Below are 19,471 nucleotides of genomic sequence, written 5' to 3'. Positions count from 1 at the left end.
AAGAGGGGATTCAGAGCTTATTATCACATTCTGAAAGGAGTCAAAGATTTCATGTTGGCCAAGAACCACTGACCAAAATTAACCTTAAGTGAGACAACTAATCTCCAAGTAATTCAAAATATTACATGCTCAAATTACAAATGGGTTTTAGAAGAAAACAAGTTAGACAAAATGTTTCTGCATAATTCTATAATCAATTTTTCATTTGAATTTATAAATCTAGGCCATGAATTGGCAAGTTGCCTCACTACTCTAGCACTGCAAGTCTATCCTCCAGCACTATCATTCTGTGGCTAAAGAAACAAGGTATTCAAAATTATACTCTACAGTTATAAATTCTTCCTTTAGCTCTTCACCACTGACATATACACAGACGGTCTTGGTTTTGCTAAAATTTCTCTAATTTCATTAGAAAAACTAAATCCATGCTGCGTGCAAGACACCCTCTCTTTCCACTTGATCCATGTGCTAAATGACTCACAGTTGCTTATGTAAGTCCAACCAGTAAACTGTCCTTGTAATCAACAGTATCTTTTAAAAATAATGTAGGGAGTTCCCGTTGTGGCTCAGAGGTAACAAATCCAACTAGCCATGAGGATTCAGGTTTGATTCCTGGCTTTGCTCAGTAAGTTAAGGATCCAGCGTTGCTGTGAACTGTGGTGAAGGTCACAGATACGGCCTGGATCTGGCATTCTGTGGCTGTGGTGTAGGCCAGCAGCTGCAGCTCTGATTTGACCCCTAGCCTGGGAACTTCCATATGCCGCAGGTGCAGCCCTAAAAAGCAATAATAATAATAATAATAATAATAATAATAATAATAATGTAACACATGTTTTCTGAGTTAAAACCAAACCATTTAATACTATTTAACTAAATGAGTTAATACTCATTTAGTATTTATATTTTGGTATATACTACTCAAAGTAATCTATAGATTCAATAAAACCCCTACTAAATCCCAACAATTTTGTTTTGCAGAAAAAAGAAAAATTTCATTATAAAATTCCTATAGCATCTCAAGCCCCAAACAGCCAAAACAATCTTGAAAAAGAAGAATAAATTTGGAAGTCTCAAACGTCATGACTTCAAAATTGTAAGCGAATGTAATCAGAACAATGCACTACTGGCATAAAAGAATAGAATAAAATGGAATGGAAGAGATTAAGGAACCCAGAAGTAAACCCTCCCATAACATGGTCAAACGATTTGACCAGGGTGTCAAGATTATTCAATGGGAAAAGGATAGTCTTTCCAACAAGTGGTGCTAAGAAAACTAGATATCCATAATTAAAAGAATAAAGTTGAACCCTTAAACAGTATATAAAAGTTGACCCAAATTGATCAAAAATGTAAATATAAGAGCTAAAATTATAAAAGTCTTAGAAGAAAACTCTAGATTTAGCAATGATTCCTTGGATATGATACCAAACACATAGGTATAAAAGAAAGATACACATATTTGGACATCATTTCCAATTTTTAAATATTGTGTAAAAGACACTATCATTAGAGTAAGAAGGCAACTCAGACTGGAAGAAAATATTTGCAAATCATCTATCTGCTAAGAGATTAATACCTAGAACTTACAGAGAATTCCTAAAACTCAGTAACAACAGAAAAACAAACAGACTGGACATTCGCCATACTTTTCTTATGGGTTTTTGAAATGATTTTTTTCACTTTTAATTCTTGAACCTATCACTCATTACGTAAATATAAGGTTAGGATATACACCTAATTTTTTTCTAAGTACTTTACCAACTATCTTGGCACCATGAACTATCTTGGCACCATGTACTAAATAATAATCTTATTAAATGGTTAAGGCTCTACATTTGTCATACAAAAGTCTTTATTTCAAGGCCAAATATCTTTTCCATTGACCCACCCACAATTTTTTTGTCACTGAAATAGTGTTCTGATCATTATAACTTAGAAAGTAGGATTTTATATCTCATAAAGTGCTGTCTTCTAAATTTTGCATTGTTGCTTTTTCTTTAAAAGCTATCTTTGGACTCATTCTGTCAAATTCCACAAATTCTACATAGGATTTTATATTGACAAGGGAAATGACATCTCTATGCTAGTCAGCATTCTTATTCAGGAACATCATGTCTCCTCGTAAAACACTGTTTTCTTAAAACACTGTTCCTTATAAGGCTATACCTAGATTTAAACTAAAATTGCCTAAATATAAAACAAAATTTATTGCAAATGGGATCTTCATTTCCTGCACTTTCTTATTGGTTACTAGTAGCATAGAGGAAAAGTATATGATATATATGTATTTATATTTTATTTTACTATGTAACTGAACTGTTAATAAGTTCTAATAGTTCTCAATTGCTTCTTTTCAATTATCTAGACAATCACTTACAAAATGTCTCTTGCCAATCTATAAGAGACAAAGCAGTCAGGATTATAACTCAAGCTCTGCCTATGCCTGAGTCTCCATTGCATTCCTAGTCAAACAGAATGCAAGGTTTTACATTAAGATTTCTTACATTTCATGGGAGAGGAATGAAGTTTCCTACATTGCTATACATATGATATCAAAAACCAAGCACGACTTAATTTTATGAACTGTGTTTTTATTTCCTTTTCAATTTTAATTCTATTAAATTTCATTTCAATTTGGACTTCATTAAATAAACAGTATCTTTTGAAAGCCTAGCATTTGACAGTTTTTCATGTTCCTAGGTATAGAGGCAAATTCAGAAAAAGGATGTCTTGACACTTAAATATATTTTCCTTCATTATGTTTTGTTTTTAAACTACAAATCAATGCTCATTCTGAGTTGGTCAACTTACGACTTTTTAAAAAAGGAAAAAAATCATCAATCATATCTGGAATCTAATATATGGCACAAATGAAACTTTCCACAGATAAGAAAATCATGGACATGAAGAATAGCCTTGTGGTTGCCATGGGGGAGGGGGAGGGAGCAGGATGGATTGGGAATTTGGGGTTAATAGATGCAGACTACTGCCTTTGGAATGGATAAGCAATGAGATCCTGCTGTATAGCACTGGGAACTCTATCTAGTCAGTTATGATGGAGCATAATAATGTGAGAAAAAAGAATGCATACATGTATGTGTGACTGGGTCACCTTGCTGTACAGTAGAAAACTGACAGAACACTGTAAACCAGTTGTAATGGAAAAAATAAAAATCATTATTAAAAAAAAGAAAATCTGAAAAAATCCAACAGAATTTGGTGGAAAACAATTAGAAACATTAAGAAAACAAATTTACTAAAAGTGACTGGTTACAAAGTTAACACACAAAAATCAAGGTTCGGGAGTTCCCGTCATGGCTCAGTGCTTAACAAATCCGACTAGCATCCATGAAGATGCAGGTTCAATCCCTGGCCTCGCTCAGTGGGTTGGGGATTCGGTGTTGCCGTGAGCTGTAGTGTGGGTCACAGACACGGCTCACATTTCGCATTGCTATGGCTGTGGTGTAGGCCAGTGGCTCCAATTCGACCCCTGGCCTGGGATTCGACCCCATGTGCCACTGATGCAGCCCTAAAAAGACAAAAAAAAAAATCAAGGTTCACCTATACACAAAACAACTAGGAAACAACTAAAACAGCCAAAATATCTCATTTATGATAGTATAATATAGAGAAAATTACCTAGCAATAAATCTTAACAAGAAATGCACATGTCTACACTTACATTTCTGGACAGATACCTAGGAAAGTATCAAAAGTTACACTAGTGAAAAAACTAGTGGGACAGATGCATAACATTTTCCTTTATTGTACTTTGATTTTTTTTTTTTTTTTTTTTTTGCTTTTTAGGGCCACACCCATGGCATATGAACGTTCCCAGGCTAGGGGTCGAATTGGAGCTACAGCTGCTGGCCTACACCACAGCCACAGCAACACCAGATCCAAGCTGCATCTGTGACCTACACTGTATCTCATGCCAATGCCAGATCCTTAACCCACTGAGCAAGGCGAGGGATCGAACCCACAACCTCATGGAGTCTATCAGGTTTGTTAACCACTGAGCCACGACGGGAACTCCTGATTTTTTTACATACAAATATTATTTTTCAATTTAAAATAGAGAAAATTAAAAATCACAGCATGGAATACAAAACTAAATATTGTATAACTTAAATTTACTCCTTAAATAAAATATTTAAAAGCAAAATATATTAATGTATATACAGTGAAACTAAATTCCAAGTGTGTTCAATTTTGGTGAAATGTTTTTATATTAAAGGCCCCTGAAATTTAAATCCCTAAGCAGTTGTTAATAAAGCAGAGAGATTCTCAGTCATTCCTATTGCTACCTTAACTATTACTAAGGACATAATAACCACCTACAAACTAAAGAGGGACCAGATGGCTTTGTGTTTTCTCTCAACAAACAAATTACCTCTGATTTGGTGGAGGGAGATAGCTATGAGGTCTTTTACATTTCAAGAGGATAAGCAATGAGATCCCACTGTATAGCACTGGGAACTATGTCTAGTCACTTACGATGGAACATAATAATGTAAGAAAAAAGAATGTATACATTTATGTGTAACTGGGTCACCTTGCTGTACAGTAGAAAACTGACAGAACACTGTAAACCAGCTAAAATGGAAAAAATTAAAATCATTACATATAAAAAAGAAGGTTCTGGATTCAAAATAACTGAAAGGGTAAATAAGTAGTTCACTAGTGGCTGAGTGAACTACTTAGATATTAGCTAGGTTATAAAGATGAGATACTTCCTTTAGTTCTCTCTGCATGGAGGAAGGTTAACAGGAAAAATCACAGGCAAAAGGGTAAAGTAGGGGAAACTTAGCTTCAGTAATCCTAGGCTTTTCTCCATCACTCATTTTTCTCATTAAGAGTTACCATTCTCAGAGTTCCCATCATGGCTCAGTGGTTAACGAATCTGACTAGGAACCATGAGGTTACAGGTTTGATCCCTGGCCTTGCTCAGTGAGTTAAGGATCCGGCATTGCCATGAGCTGTGGTGTAGGTCGCAGACGCGGCTTGAATTTCGCGTGGCTGTGGTGTAGGCAGGCGGATACAGCTCTGATTAGGCCCCTAGCCTGGGAACCTCCATATGCCATGGAATCGGCCCTAGAAAAGGCAAAAAAAGACAAAAAAAAAAAAAAAATAGTTACCATTCTCTTGGGAATCAAACAAAAAACACTGCTTTATTTTACTCCTCTAGATTTCTTAAATAAAAACAAAATTTATATATAACCAAATTCATTTTTAATAACATTAATTCAATACACTAAAAAACATTTTATGACTTATTCAGTGTATCTCAAGCATTAAAGAAGCTTGGGAGGGAAAGGAGTTCTTCAATCAGCCCCAAATTCACATATCTTAAGACTAGTTCTCAAGACACATCCGCTGAGTTTAAAATTAGAAATTAGTAATTAATTTCTCCCATTGAGATACATAATATTTATTTCAGAAGAAACTGAGCCTCAGCTACAGATTTTAGCAACTTATTCATGGCTCTTGATTCACAGGAAATTTTATAACATCAAGTCATCTCAAAGCCAATGAACCTATCCACATATGAGTTATCAGGCCCTTCTTTCCCTAAGTTCCCCTCTCCTCTCCTATCCCAATAGTCCTCAAACTCACAGATATGAAAGACGTGGCTCAGATCCGGCATCACTGTAGCTGTGGTGTAGGCCCGTGGCTACAGCTCTGATTACACTCCTAGCCTGGGAACCTCCATATGCTGCAGGAGCAGCCCTAGAAAAGGCAAAAAGACAAATACATAAATAAATAAATAAATCAGATGTGAAAGAAAAAATATCTAGATCATTATGTCTTTTTCCTTAGCCTGTGCGTCTCAGCAATTTCCTCAAACTCTATAATCATATTTATAGTTCAGAGCTTCTGATTTAGCCAAATTAAAGTAGCACCAATAATAGACATGTATATTAACAATAACTAGCAGAATAATTATAACCACAAATCATATTAACTCCACTATAAACACTATCAGCTCTGGAGTTCCCGTCGTGGCTCAGTGGTTAACGAATCCAACTGGGAACCATGAAGTTGCAGGTTCGATCCCTGGCCTCGCTCAGTGGGTTAGGGATCCGGCGTTGCTGTGAGTTGTGGTGTAGGTCGCAGACGCGGCTCGGATCCTGCGTTGCTGTGGCTCTGGCGTAGGCTGGCAGCTACAGCTCTGATTAGACCCCTAGCCTGGGAACCTCCATATGCCGTGGGAGCAGCCCTAGAAAAGAACAAAAAAAGTCAAAAATAAATAAATAAATAAAAATAAATAAATACTATCAGCTCATAAGCATAAACTCTTCTCATATACATAGTATCCTCAGCCTAATCTTGATGTAGTTAGAAATTCTAAATTTAAATTATTATAAATTATTATTACAAATTTAAAACATATGAATGAATATTGCTACTCATAACTGGCCAGTGGTGATTTCATCAAAATGTGAGGTGTGTTTGATTTTTAAAAGAAATATAAAAAAGTTAAGTAGTAAAAGTACTAAACTGTAGCAGAGGCATTTAATTACCAAGTTATTTCCTCTGAACTACTCAAAGTGGGGAGCAGAGTGGTAACACTGCTTAAATATAGTTGTTAGTAAAACTATACTTTTGGAAGTTCCCATCATGGCTCAGTGGTTAGTGAATACAACTAGCATCCATTATGACGAGGGTTCGATTCCTGGCCTTGCTCAATGGGTTAAGGATCTGGTGTTGCCGTTAGCTGTGGTGTAGGTCATAGACACAGCTTGGATCCCGTGTTGCTGTGGCTGTGGCACAGGCTGGCAGCTGCAGCTCCTATTGGACCCCTAGCCTGGGAACCTCCACATGCCACACATTCGGCCCTAAAGAAAGAAAAAAGAAAAAAAAATTTACACTTTTGTTATTACAAGTCAGAAATCTATAACAAAGCCACCATCTGACCTCAGGCACTATAAGAACCTTAAGATTATGGACCATGCAATTAACGGTTACATGTTAGCAAGAGATCAAAAAATACACACCTAAGCATTCTAAGATAAAATTTACAACAGATTAAAAATGTAATCTCCAAATTCTGAAATAACAAAATATGGGACATCATATCCATGGGGGAAAAAACTATCAAAAGGGATTAACCAAAAATATGGATACCTGGATTTATCAAGGTGTTTTTTTGTCTCTTTTTTTTTAGGGCCATGCCTGCAGCATTTGGAAGTTCCCAGGCTAGGGGTCGAACTGGATCCCTATGCTGCTGGCCTATGCCACAGCCACAGCCACAGCCATGCCACGCCAGATCCGAGCTACATCTGAGATCTACACAACAGCTCATGGTAATGCCAGATCCCAAACCCACTGAGCAGGGCCAGGGATAGAGCCCGCATCCTCATGGATACTGGTCTGATTTGTTTCCGCTGTGCCACAATGGGAACTCTCTGGATTCACTGTTCATTTTAATGTTCTTAGACTTAGTTTCACTTGTAAAACATCCACTTACTTAAATCTTAAGTTACAATTATTTAAGGACTCAAAAATCACATATAATAGAAGGACAGAAATTGATTCAAAGAATCAAGAGATTTTTGCATGTTTTATTGTGTGTGTGTATAGAAACACTTTCCCTTTAACATGGCAAAAGTTTAAATGATGAGACACCAACTTGGGTCTTTAAAAAATTCATTATGCATAATATTTGAAATGTAGGAAAGAGCTCAACTGAAGCTGTTGAATATCTGAATTTACAAACATTTCTTGGTAAGAAAATGTCACAACTGGGAAGAATTTTTTGGGTTAAGATATATAATCAAGACATAGTTAAGTGCTGCCATCTTGTGGTTAATTTTATTTTATGAAATATTTTCATTAATTGTATATATTTCTATTCTAGAATTATTAGCTATCTTCTAGCTGGTAATGCAACAGACCTTCTTTTAAGGAAGTTTTTCCATTAGCTGTTCATACCTCAGAAACATGGTTATAAATTCAGAAAGGAATGCATAAGCCATCTAGTCTGATATCATGATAGACGCAGGAATAATGTCTATACTAGGGAATTACTATACTGTAGAGATCGGTTTTATTTATTTATAATTTTTTTGCTTTTTAGGGCTGCACCCGCAGCATGTGGAAGTTCCCAGGCTAGGGGCTGAATCAGAGCTACAGCTGCCAGCTTACACCACAGCCACAGAAACCCAGGATCCAAGCCACATCTATGACCTACACCACAGCTCACGGCAATGCTGGATCCTTAACCCACTGAGCGAGGCCAGGGATCAAACCCACATCCTCATGGTTCCTAGTCAGGTTCAAGTTAACCACTGAGCCATGAAGGGAACTCCAGAGGTCAGTTTTATATATGGATACTTAAAACTTAAAAAAAAAATTCTTCCTTGGGGTACCTGTTGTGGGTCAGCTGTTAACAAACACGACTGGCATCCATGAGTGTTGCTGTGAGCTGTGGTGTAGGCCGGGGGTTACAGCTCCGATTTGACCCCTAAACTGGGAACCTCCATATGCTGCCGGTGCGGCCCTAGAAAGACAAAAAGACAAAAAAAAAAAAAAAAAAAAAAAAAAAAATTCATCCTTATAATAAGCAGTTTTTTGCCTTTACAAAAAGCTCCCTCCATCATTTTCTAGCCAGCATTCTGTTGTATGCACTAGCATTGCGTGTCACTCCATGAACCTTTTTGTAGAACAATCCTTTATTTATAACGATATATTCTTTGCCCAAAGAAATTTAAAAACACAATCAAAAAGTGTGTTAATTTTTCTAAACAGGTAGATTTAGTACTTTTAATCAAATATTTACTTCTATAAGGAATAATAACTATACTCAATGTCTCTGAAGATGAGATTTATCTATAATAAAGTAAATGTTTTATTCCCAAAGGAATGTCCAAGGCAATCTCAGTTACAGCACTACCACACTGCAAACAGTCATCTATCGATACATTCTCCTCATATGTGCAGACATGAAGGGATCTTTATCTGTCTATCACATGTTTCTCCCATATATGATGAAGAAATCAAATTATACTTTTTGGGGGGGTGGTGGGCAGCACCCATGGCATATGGAAGTTCCCAGGCTAGGAGTCAAATAAGAGCTGCAGCTGCCAGCCTATGCCACAGCAACTCCAGATCCAAGGTGCCTCTGCAACCTACACCACAGCTCATGACAATGCCAGATCCTTAACTCACTGAGCGAGGCCAGGAATCAAACCACATCTTCATGGATACTAGTCGGGTTCATTACTGCTGAGCCACAACATGAACTCCCAAAATCAAATTATCTTTTTTTTAAGAGATCTAGATTTCATCTAAGACCTACTACAAGCTATCTGATTTCTCGTGTGTTATTCAACTTCAATAATTTGACTTTCTCATATATCTTCACTTTAATCTGTATGGGATAAAAGTGATTACATATTAATAATGGCATCTGATTTTAAGAGACAGGACTGAGAAAACTGGATTAGCAACCTGACTGACAGGAAAAGCAACTTGCTACAACTCATGAATTGTTTTCAATAAGATAAAAGAACAAGAAAAAAAAAAAAAAAAAAAAAAAACCCTCTCTAGTTTATAGTCAAGTCAAAGAGCACCAATCAAAATACATTACAACAAGTCCTAAAAGTTTCACTAAATCAGAGCCACAAGAGCTATAAGGCTGTGAGGGCCTATCTGTAAACTAGGGACTCAGAGAAAAGTTTCACTCATCTGTACTTCTAAAAATCTTTTCCATAACAAGGTTTAAATCAGTTTTCCCCAATACACACAAAACTAAAACGCTCCTGCATTCATAATTAACAAGTCATTAGAAGTGTGCAGGTTTAGTCTGAATGCATTACCATGGACTTTAAAATTTTCATTTTAACAGTGGTTTAAGAACTTACAGCATCTGCTTTACAAATAGTATTGGCTACATGTCGACACAGCATCTTTAGCCAGTTTTCTTTTGGAAGTTCCTCTGACGTCATCTGGAAACTGAGCAGAACATTTGCCTGCTCTGTTGGTGGTCTCACAAGCAAGGCAAAAGCATTATGGCAATCTAGGGTTCAAGAATAATCACAAACATTAAGTGTTACTCCTTGGAAAATGACAGATGTAATGCAAGTTTAGTTCCCTCAGAGCAATAATATTATAATGAAATTATCTCTTCTCTACTTTTCCTGTTTTTTCTGTTTTTAACTGGACAAAGAACATCACCCTAGGAGTACCTGCTATGGCCCAGTGGGTTAAGAACCTGACTAGTATCCAAGAGGACGCAGGTTTGATCCCTGGCCTTGCTCAGTGGGTTAAGGATCTGGCATTGCCATGAGTTGTGGTGTAGGTCACAGATGTGGCTCAGATCTAGCATTGCTGTGGCTGTGGTATAGGCTGGTATCTGCAGCTCAAATCTGACCTGTAGCCTAGGAACTTCCATATGCCTCGGGGGCAGCCCTAAAAAGTAAAAAAAAAAAAAAAAAAAAAGAAAAAAAAGAAAAAAATTGTTATAAAATGTTTTGTGACCAAGATGCTAAAAAACAGAACCTATTTTACTTATTAATTGACTTATTTTCTCTTTTCTTTTTTGACCACAGCTATGGCATAAAGAAGTTCCCAGGCCAGATATCAAATCCAAGTACATCTGCAACCTATGTCACAGCTGCAGCAACACTAAATCCTTAATAACCCACTGCACAGGGTAAGGGATGGAACCCATGCAATTGCAGAGACAACGCCAGATCCTTAACCTGCTGGGCCACAGTGGGAACTCCCAGTACCTATTTTATTTTATTTTTTATTTTTTTCTTTTCTGGCCTCCCCTGTAGCATATGGAGTTCCCGGGCCAGGGATCAGATCCAAGACGCAGCTATAGCAACATGGGATCCTTTAACCCACTGTGCTGGGTGGAAGATCAAACCTGCATCCTGGCACTATAGAAATGTGTCACAGTGGGATCTTCCAAGCACCTATTTTAAATAATGAAGTACCCCATAATTATAACTCAAAAGTATAGAGATGATTTAAATAAATGCTGATTTAAATAAATTTTCTATGTAACTGTTAATAACTCCAGAATTTGACAACAAAGACAGCAATCTTAAGTTGCTATTCAAGTTTTCTTTGTTTCTCATAAACTAAAAGCTTTCCATCATTAAAAGATAGGCTCAGTAATGGAACCAGCTTACACTGTAAATACAGTGTGCCTAAGAAGCCAAATCTTGCCAGGCACATGCATTACTAGGTACTAATTAAACAAATAATTCCGCTTTTGGTGGGTATAAACTTTTGCCAATTTCAGGCCTTCAAAGAACCCTCTTGAACATTCCCAAAGTTTAGAATAAAGCTTTCCTTAACACATTTGAGCCCATGTTGAGTCTACCAGTTACTTTGGGTGTATTAACTCACAAACACCTATTCCTGGCCATATCCTAAAATGTATCCCTAATAATGCACCCACTGGCAACAGGGAAGTTACATACATGTGGAGCACAGGTAATAGAAAATTGCTTTTGGAATATGAAGGAATAAAAATAAATTTTGCTGTGGGAATAGGCTAAGTTGGGCATTATTTTGACATGTAACCATTTAAAAGTCCTTTGTCCCTTAAGAGATGAAAATACTGTACATGTTGAGATAGTATTTTCATATGAAAAAAATAAAAAATCAAGTCAGTTTCTAGAGATAGAAGTATAAGAACAATTACTTTGCCAGAACTAATCAATGATATTTAAAGATAATTTACTAGTTTAAAAAAATTACATATAGAGTGGATTAAACTTTTGATTAAATATTAGCTATTTTTCTTTAGCCAATAGTTTATCCAATGACCATACCTTCCGTCTCTCTTATGTCTAGCACCTTCTTAATCTGAGAAAGAGGCATTAGATGAATGTGCTTAAGAGAAGCTGGGGGTCGGGTCTGGCCATGAGGACTCCTAAAAGTGCCAATAACCTTGTGTCGTTTTCTTGCTATCTGATTAGAGGGGGAAAAAAAGTCATTGTCAGTAACATAAAAACAAAGACTAGATGCTTAAAAATAAAATGGCACCAATCACACATATCTATATGGAATCACTTAGCTATCAGTTATTCCAGAATTACAATGTGATAACAAGCAGTTACCATGTGACAAATTCAAACATGTAATGGAGTAGCAGAAATGCTCATGTTTATATGAGAAGAGCTCTGAAGTCAGGAAAACAGGATGGATCTATGGAAAATTGCTAAAAGGTGCGAAAGAACTTAGAAGCATTGTGAGAAGTAATGGGATCAAAGGATGAAGGAATCCTCAATAAAAGGCCTTGAATTCAGAAAGGGAAATAGTTGTTCTGGAATCACTGCCTTAGGTTCAAAAGATAATTGATTTCCGTTTAAGAGCAGAATTCCCAATTATCTCAGATCCTGTGCAAGGCACTGAAGATAAAGGAGTGAATAATACAGCAATGCATCTGGCTCTAATGACATTTACATACTACTGAGAAAATACTACTGAGAAATAGAAAGATTAAAGTAACTAAGCAGTATACTCAAAACTGATACAAATTATAAATTCAATGTGCTGTGTTAAGTTATAACTTTTCCTAAACTGGCAATTCACGCAAAAAGAAGAGATAGGTAAAATAACACTGAAGACAGGAACAAAATCAAAATATTCTGTGATTCATGATGTATATTTGAGCTCTGTGAATTCTATAAGGTCTTTAAACTTTTTGTTTTCATTTCCATGAAAGCCTAGTGTATTCTTTTGCTTTTTTAAAAGAACATCTCTTTCAGGGTTATAATCATCCACTGAAAGACATTAAGACAAGATGATTCATATTAACTTACTTTATGAATTGAGAATGACTGGTCGTCATCATGAATATGACAAAGTAAGGCTGAAAAATGTACTACCTCATTTTGGTTAATGAGAAAAGATCAAAAAGGGAGTTCCTGTTGTGCTCAGTGGAAATGAACCCAACTAGTATCCATAAGGAAGCAGGTTTGAACTCTAGCCCCGCTCAGTGGGTTAAGGATCTGGCGGTATAGGCTGCTACGGTATAGGCTGCAGATGTGGCTCCAATCTGGTGTGCCTGCGGCTGTCATGTAGGCTGGTAGCTGCAGCTCTGATTCAACCCCTAGCCGGGGAACTTCCATATGCCGTGGGTACAGCCCTAAAAAGACAAAAGAAATGATTAAAAGACAGTACCGTATCTACATTGAAGCAGAAATATGACACAGATCTATATTACATATCATATATTAAAAGTTCATTTACATTAATATAGTTAAAATAAGCAACAGACTCTAAATAATTATCTCCACTGTAATATTTTTTGACTAAGCAAAACAAAAAATTTTAAGGTTCATTTTTTTAAAAATGTTAGTATATCAAGGTAAAAACTCAAAATAGATAAAACATAAAAAGGAAAGTATATCCTTAAATCCTAAATTAGTTTATTAGCTTCAGTAAAGCATCACCTATTATGTTTAAGAGAGGTCAATAAAGATTTTATCAATTTTAAATATTTCTAACTTTTACCATATTCTTTCATTCCAAATTTGCTCAGGATTTTGTTTTATTTTTTTTTTTTAAACAAACAAGCTAAAGAGTGAGAGTTTATTTAAAAGTCTAAATTTATTAATTTGGCCTCCAAGTTTAATGTCAGAAATAGAGAGCTGTTACAGTTAATGTGGTTCTGACATGGATACTAAGAGAATAACAGGAAGGTAAACTCAGGAAGGTAAAGGAAGTGAAAAGCCAAGGTATCAGATAATGGATTTGGAAGCTAAAGGAATGATCAATGGCAGGAATTAAAGTAGAACATAAGTCAATGAGCCAGTTATAGAAAACTTTACGGAATTTGAAGGGGACACAAGATAAAAAAAAATTTTAAATAAGCCACAAGCCTCTGAGGATTAAGAAGATAAAGACCAGAATGAATTGGCAAAGGAAATACAGATAACCTAACCTATCAAATGAATGAAGCCAGCTTACCTACAGATTTCAACAGGAAAAACCTTAACGTAAGTAAATAAATAGAGGTAGAGGTACTCAACATCTATGTGGTACCCAGTATAACATGATAAATGCAGAATCAGATAAAACATGATAAAAAATTGATTCCACCTAGCCCTTATTCTCAAAAGCAGAGTAAGCTAGAGCTCTCATTATAGGGGAGACAAGTAGTTCAAAATTATATTTGATTATGATTATTATGATTCTTTTCCTTTTTTTTTTTTTTTTTTTTTTTTGGTCATCCCCATAGCACACAGAAATTCCTGGGCCAGAAATAGAATCCAAGCCACAGAAGTGAGCTAACAATGACAGCAAGGACAATGCCAGATCCTTAAGCCACCAGGGAACTCCATGCCTCATTTTTACAACTTTCTCAGTTCAGGGTACGGTCAATTGTGTATGATAGTTTCACTGTCTTTACTTTTGTGTTTTCTAACAGTCTTGATCAAATGAAAATACTTTTTTTCACTAATCTCACAGAAAAACTTTGCATCTAAAACGAGTGAATTTTTGGTGAAATTTTATTGTATCTGTAACTGAGCTTGGCTTGCTCTCTAAGATTCCCTTATATTTTATATTTTAAGTACTAATATACATGATATAAGAGGACAACATTGGAAGTAGGAAAAAATAAAAGTATAGATTTTAAGAAAAAGGCAACGCATCAAATCACTTTAATGAAAGCCAACAGAAAGTTCCCCAAAAACAGAAATGTCAAATGAGTCTTCTATTTAATGACTATATTATCAAAATCAGTAAGTTTTATCTTCTAAGATGAAGGAAAATACACTTCTTTATAACCCACAATTAGGCTGTTGAATTTTAAAATGAGAATCATTGCACTGCATCTGATAAAATAGTGAACACTCACTCCCTCTGAAACCTACAGACTTAAGGAAGAAATTAGAGGATTATAATTCATAATATTTAATAAGTTATCTTCCTCTTTAAAAAAAATACTTATTTTTTCTTTTCTGGAAAAATCCGCTTAAATTTCAAAAAGAACTCAAAATTATTTTGTAAATCTTGAAGATATATATAGACAGATACAAGAAGTTCTTAAAATTCTTCTCAGAATTTATTTGCAAGGAAATATAAGAAATTTTCATTTGGACTTGGATTTGAAGTCATGAAAAATTATTACACTTCCTTTTTTTTTACAGGTCACACCTGCAGCATATGGAAGTTCCCAGGCTAAGTGTCGAATTGGAGCTGCAGCTGCTGGCCTACATCACAGCCACAGCAACGTGGGACCTGAGCTGCATCTGTGCCACCACAGCTCACAGCAATGCCAGATCCTTAACCCACTGAGCAAGGCCAGGGATTAAACCTGTGTCCTTATGGATACTGGGCCAGGATAGGAACTCCCTATACTTCTTAATATTAGACCTCCTCTAAAAGCATTCTATTAATAGCATTAAATCAACAATTGGTCTCATCAAAAAAATGAGGACTAAAATTATTTTAGGTAACTTTAAACTCATTTACTTTAATCATTTAATTACTTTAAACTTATTGTACCTCAATCAAAGCTTGGTTTTAAACAAAATTCAATGAAGTCACATAAAACAGCAGTGTTATTATAGTATATTAAAGACAACTTTACCTCCAGGCAATCATTGAAGAGAAAGAGAGTTACTTGTTCTCCTCTGTCACAGGGATGCTCACCTAGTGAAATTGTTTCAACTCGTTGGACTAAACTTCGGTGAGAAGATAAAAGATTAGCCTGTATAGATTCAAAATATTAATAAAAGAGATTACAGCCAAGTAATTTTTTAAAGTTACAATTTACAAGAAAGTTGTGCCAAGATTGTTTATATTAAAACTGCATAATATAAGTACAGTTAACCCTTGAACAACACAGGTTTGAAACATGCTGATCTAATTATACAGGGTTTTTTTTTTTCTTCAGTAAATAAGTACTATAGTATTACATGATCCACAGTTGGTTGAATCTATGAATGTGGAACCACAAATAAGAGGGAAGACTGATTATAAATTTATACGCAGATTTTTTTTTTACTGTGCTAGAGGAGTTGGTGCTCCTAACCCCAGTCGTTTAAGGGTCAATTGCAAAAAGAAAGAGAAAATAAATTGACAATCATCCAAAACAAATACTTACTGGGCATCCATCCACCTCATAAACAACATCAAAAATTTGCTTTTGCGCTTCAGTTTTTCTCTTATCCTCATTAATATGACTGAAAAATTAATAAGGTTACTTTAAATTTTTTAACTTTTAAAACAATAGACTATAAAAATTGCATACTCATACATCTTTTGTCACAAAAAAAGTCCTTCCATGTGAATTTTTTTTTTTTTTTTTTTGCTTTTTAGGCTCTCACCTGTGGCACATGGAGGTTCCCAGGCTAGGGGTCGAACTATAGCTGCCAGTCTATGCCACAGCCACGGCAACACAGGATCTGAGCTGTGTTGTGACCTACAGCACAGCTCATGGCAATGCCAGATCCTTAACCCACTGAGCAAGCCCAGGGATCCAAGCCACAACCTCATGGTTCCTAGTCAGATTCATTTCCACCGTGCCCCAATGGGAACTCCCTCCCATGTGAGTCTATCTTAATTTTGATAACTGTATTAGTTAAAATATTCCCTAAAAGTCGGAGCCCCCATCGTGGCTCTGTGGGTCAAGGACCCGACATAGTCTCCATGAGGATGTGGGTTTGATCCCTGGCCTTGCTCAGCAGCTTAAGGAGGTTAAGGATCTGGCGTTGCCACAAGCCACAGCATAGGTCACAGATGTGGCTCTGATCTGGTGCTGCTGTGGCTGTGGTGTAGGCCTTAGCTGCAGCTCTGGTTCGACCTCTAGCCTGGGAACTTTCCATATGCCATAGGTGCAGCCATAAAAAGAAAAGATTAAAAAAAACCCTAAAAGTGTCCTACTACATTAAAAAAAAATTTCATAGAATCCTTCAGGAAACTATGTTATACTTTACCCTTTACTATACACTTTTTTCTTTTTTGTCTTTTGTCTTTTGTCTAGTTCCCAGACTAGGGGTTGAATCAGAGCTGTTGCTGCCAGCCTACACCAGAGCCACAGCAACAGCAGATCTGAGGGGCATCTTCAACCTACACCACAGCTCACCACAAACCCAGATCCCCAGCACACTGAGAGAGGCCAGGGATTGAACCTGCAACCTCATGGTTCCTAGTCAGATTTGTTTCTGCTGTGTCACGAAGGGAACTCCTACTATACTTTCTTTAAAAAAACTATATAGTCTCTATACACTTCCTAAAATGCATTACACTGGTATAAACTAAAGGTTAACATAAATTCTAACTGTGAGTACAATTAAAGTTTTATGCAAGTTATTTCCAAGTCATATGCTAATCATTTCACTGAAATAAAAACTAAGACTGCTGCTTCCAGACAAAATGAAATATAGAGGAAAAAAATATACTGTGCCTGAGACAACTAATAAAACCATCAAATTGTTAAACAAGAGTCCTCAAAAGTCACTAGAAGCCAATTCCTGTGAGACAGGAAACAATTTAAGCCAACTATATACTATCTATAGAAGATATATTTTACATACAATGACATAAACAAGCTGAAAATAAAATGATGAAAGTAATCCACCCAACACAAACAAAATATATTCTTCTCAAGTGTACATGGAACATTCTCAAGGTGAAGCCATAAAATAAGCTTCAAAAAGTTTGAAAGGATTGAAACACTAGAGTATATTTACCAAAAACAATAAAGTGAAGGTAGAAATTGCTAACAAAAGGAAACCTTGAAAATTCATAAATATTGGGAATTAAACAACACACTCCTAAATAACCAATGGGTCAAGAAATAATCACAAAGGAAATTAGAAAATACTTTGAGAAAAACAAAAAACAAAATTTATGGGATACAACTAAAGCGGTGGTTAAAGAGAAATTTATAGCTATGAAAGTATATAATTTAAAAAAATCATCTCAAGTCAATATCCTAACATCCCCCCTTAAGACACATGGGGGTGAGGGAGCAAACTAAATAAGCAGGAGAAAGGAAATCATAAAGATTAGAGTGAGGAGTTCCCATCGAGGCACAGTGGAATAGGAACTGTGAGGTTGCAGGTTTGATCCTTGGCCTCGCTCAGTGGGTTAAGGATCCAGCATTGCCGTGAGCTGTGCTGTAGGGCGAAGACATGGCTCGGATCTGGCATTGCTGTTGCTGTGGCTGTGGTTGTGGTGTAGGCTGGCAGCTGTAGCTTTGATTAGACCCCTAGCCTGGGAACCTCCATATGCCGCGGATGAGGCCCTAAAAGAAAAAAAAAAAAAAAAAGATTAGAGTGAAAATGAAATGACAGAGAGACTACAAAAATAGTAAGAGAAAAATCAATAAAACTAAAAGCTTTTCTCTTTTGTGAAAGTATGTTAACACTGACTGCCTACTTCACAGCAGTTTGTGGAAAGGATCAAGGTAAATAATGTGTGTCCAAGTATGTTAAACCATGAAGTATTTAAAAAAAACTATTATCCTGACCCAAAACAAACCAAAAGCATGAAAGCTGGCTGATTAACATATAAAATATAATCATAAGCAAAACACAAACATGCTTAACACTTCCAGTAGCAACAGAAGCTGTTATTTATTAATATGAAGATTATTCTATTGATGGACCTCTCTCTAGAAAAAGCCATTAAATTTTCTCTCTAGGAGCAACTTTAAAAGTATTTTAAGAAACTCTATTTCATATAGCAGCATCTCATGGAATCTCAGAAATCATTTAATTAAATCTATGAAACATGTTGATAAATAAAGCTTAAAGAGGTATAAAGCCCTGGTCCTTTATGAGGCAAAACAATAGCAAGAAAGTTTTCAATTCTAAACACAATAGGCAAAAAAATCATTTCTGATCAGAGCTATGTCTCCAAGTTAGACCATACAATAAACAGCTTAAGTTTAACAAACAAGCTTCCCTAGTAAATTTCATTGAGTTTATACTTTTAACATATCTCCAACCAATGCCATCAATTTAATTCCATAGAATTCAAAAAAACAAAAAGTCAAAGCTAATACGGAAAAAGTATTATAAACCTTTTCTTTTTATTTCATCATGGTTAAATTCCCAAGTTACATTTAAGCAGTTTACATGAAAATGAAGATAAAAACGAGATATGATAGGAGGTACATGAAGAAAATATCTACTAGTCCATTTATAACATTTGCAAACTTCTAAATCATTGTTACCCTCTGTACATAATAGTTTAATACCTTCAGAATTAAATATGCTTTTGATTAATCAATGTACTCTTATGTCTATTACTTTAATATGTAACTATACTACTAAAAACAATTCAGCTATTACTTTATAGAATTCTGCTACTGATATTTTTCTCCCTATTTATGATTCTAATTGTTCTACCAATCCCATTCTAAATCTAAGGAAAAACTGAAAAATTGAAACAATGAACTTACGTCATTACTTCCTTTAGTGATCCAATAGCTTTTTCTAGAGTGCTTTTGTCAGGATTTTCTTCAGATGTATGCTTCTTAAGATCTGTA

General features: G+C 35.7%; 1 protein-coding gene across 17 annotated transcripts in view; it reads right to left on the bottom strand.

Moving 5' to 3' along the window:
- The window catches only part of ECT2 (epithelial cell transforming 2), a 64,160-nt gene that overhangs the window by 6,861 nt on the left and 37,828 nt on the right, over positions 1-19,471 (bottom strand). For 16 of the 17 annotated variants that reach the window (XM_021069804.2, XM_084990292.1, XM_084990287.1 and 13 more), the window contains 5 exons: positions 19,385-19,466; positions 16,079-16,157; positions 15,563-15,682; positions 11,793-11,931; positions 9,867-10,021 (listed from right to left, as the gene is read on the bottom strand). In XM_021069804.2, coding sequence (XP_020925463.2) covers positions 9,867-10,021; positions 11,793-11,931; positions 15,563-15,682; positions 16,079-16,157; positions 19,385-19,466 — 575 coding nt within the window. Of the gene's footprint in view, positions 1-9,866; positions 10,022-11,792; positions 11,932-15,562; positions 15,683-16,078; positions 16,326-18,222; positions 19,467-19,471 lie in introns of all 17 variants that reach the window. The other variant, XR_014824335.1, reaches the window with a different exon arrangement.

This window comes from Sus scrofa, chromosome 13 (assembly GCF_054392235.1).
Source record: "Sus scrofa isolate SSC_HxYL_T2T_F1_AM1 chromosome 13, Sscrofa_HxYL_maternal_Yorkshire_Landrace_v2.0, whole genome shotgun sequence".
Lineage (NCBI taxonomy): Eukaryota > Metazoa > Chordata > Mammalia > Artiodactyla > Suidae > Sus > Sus scrofa.
The sequence above is the reverse complement of the archived record's forward strand: the minus strand, read 5'-3'. Positions and strand labels throughout refer to the sequence as shown.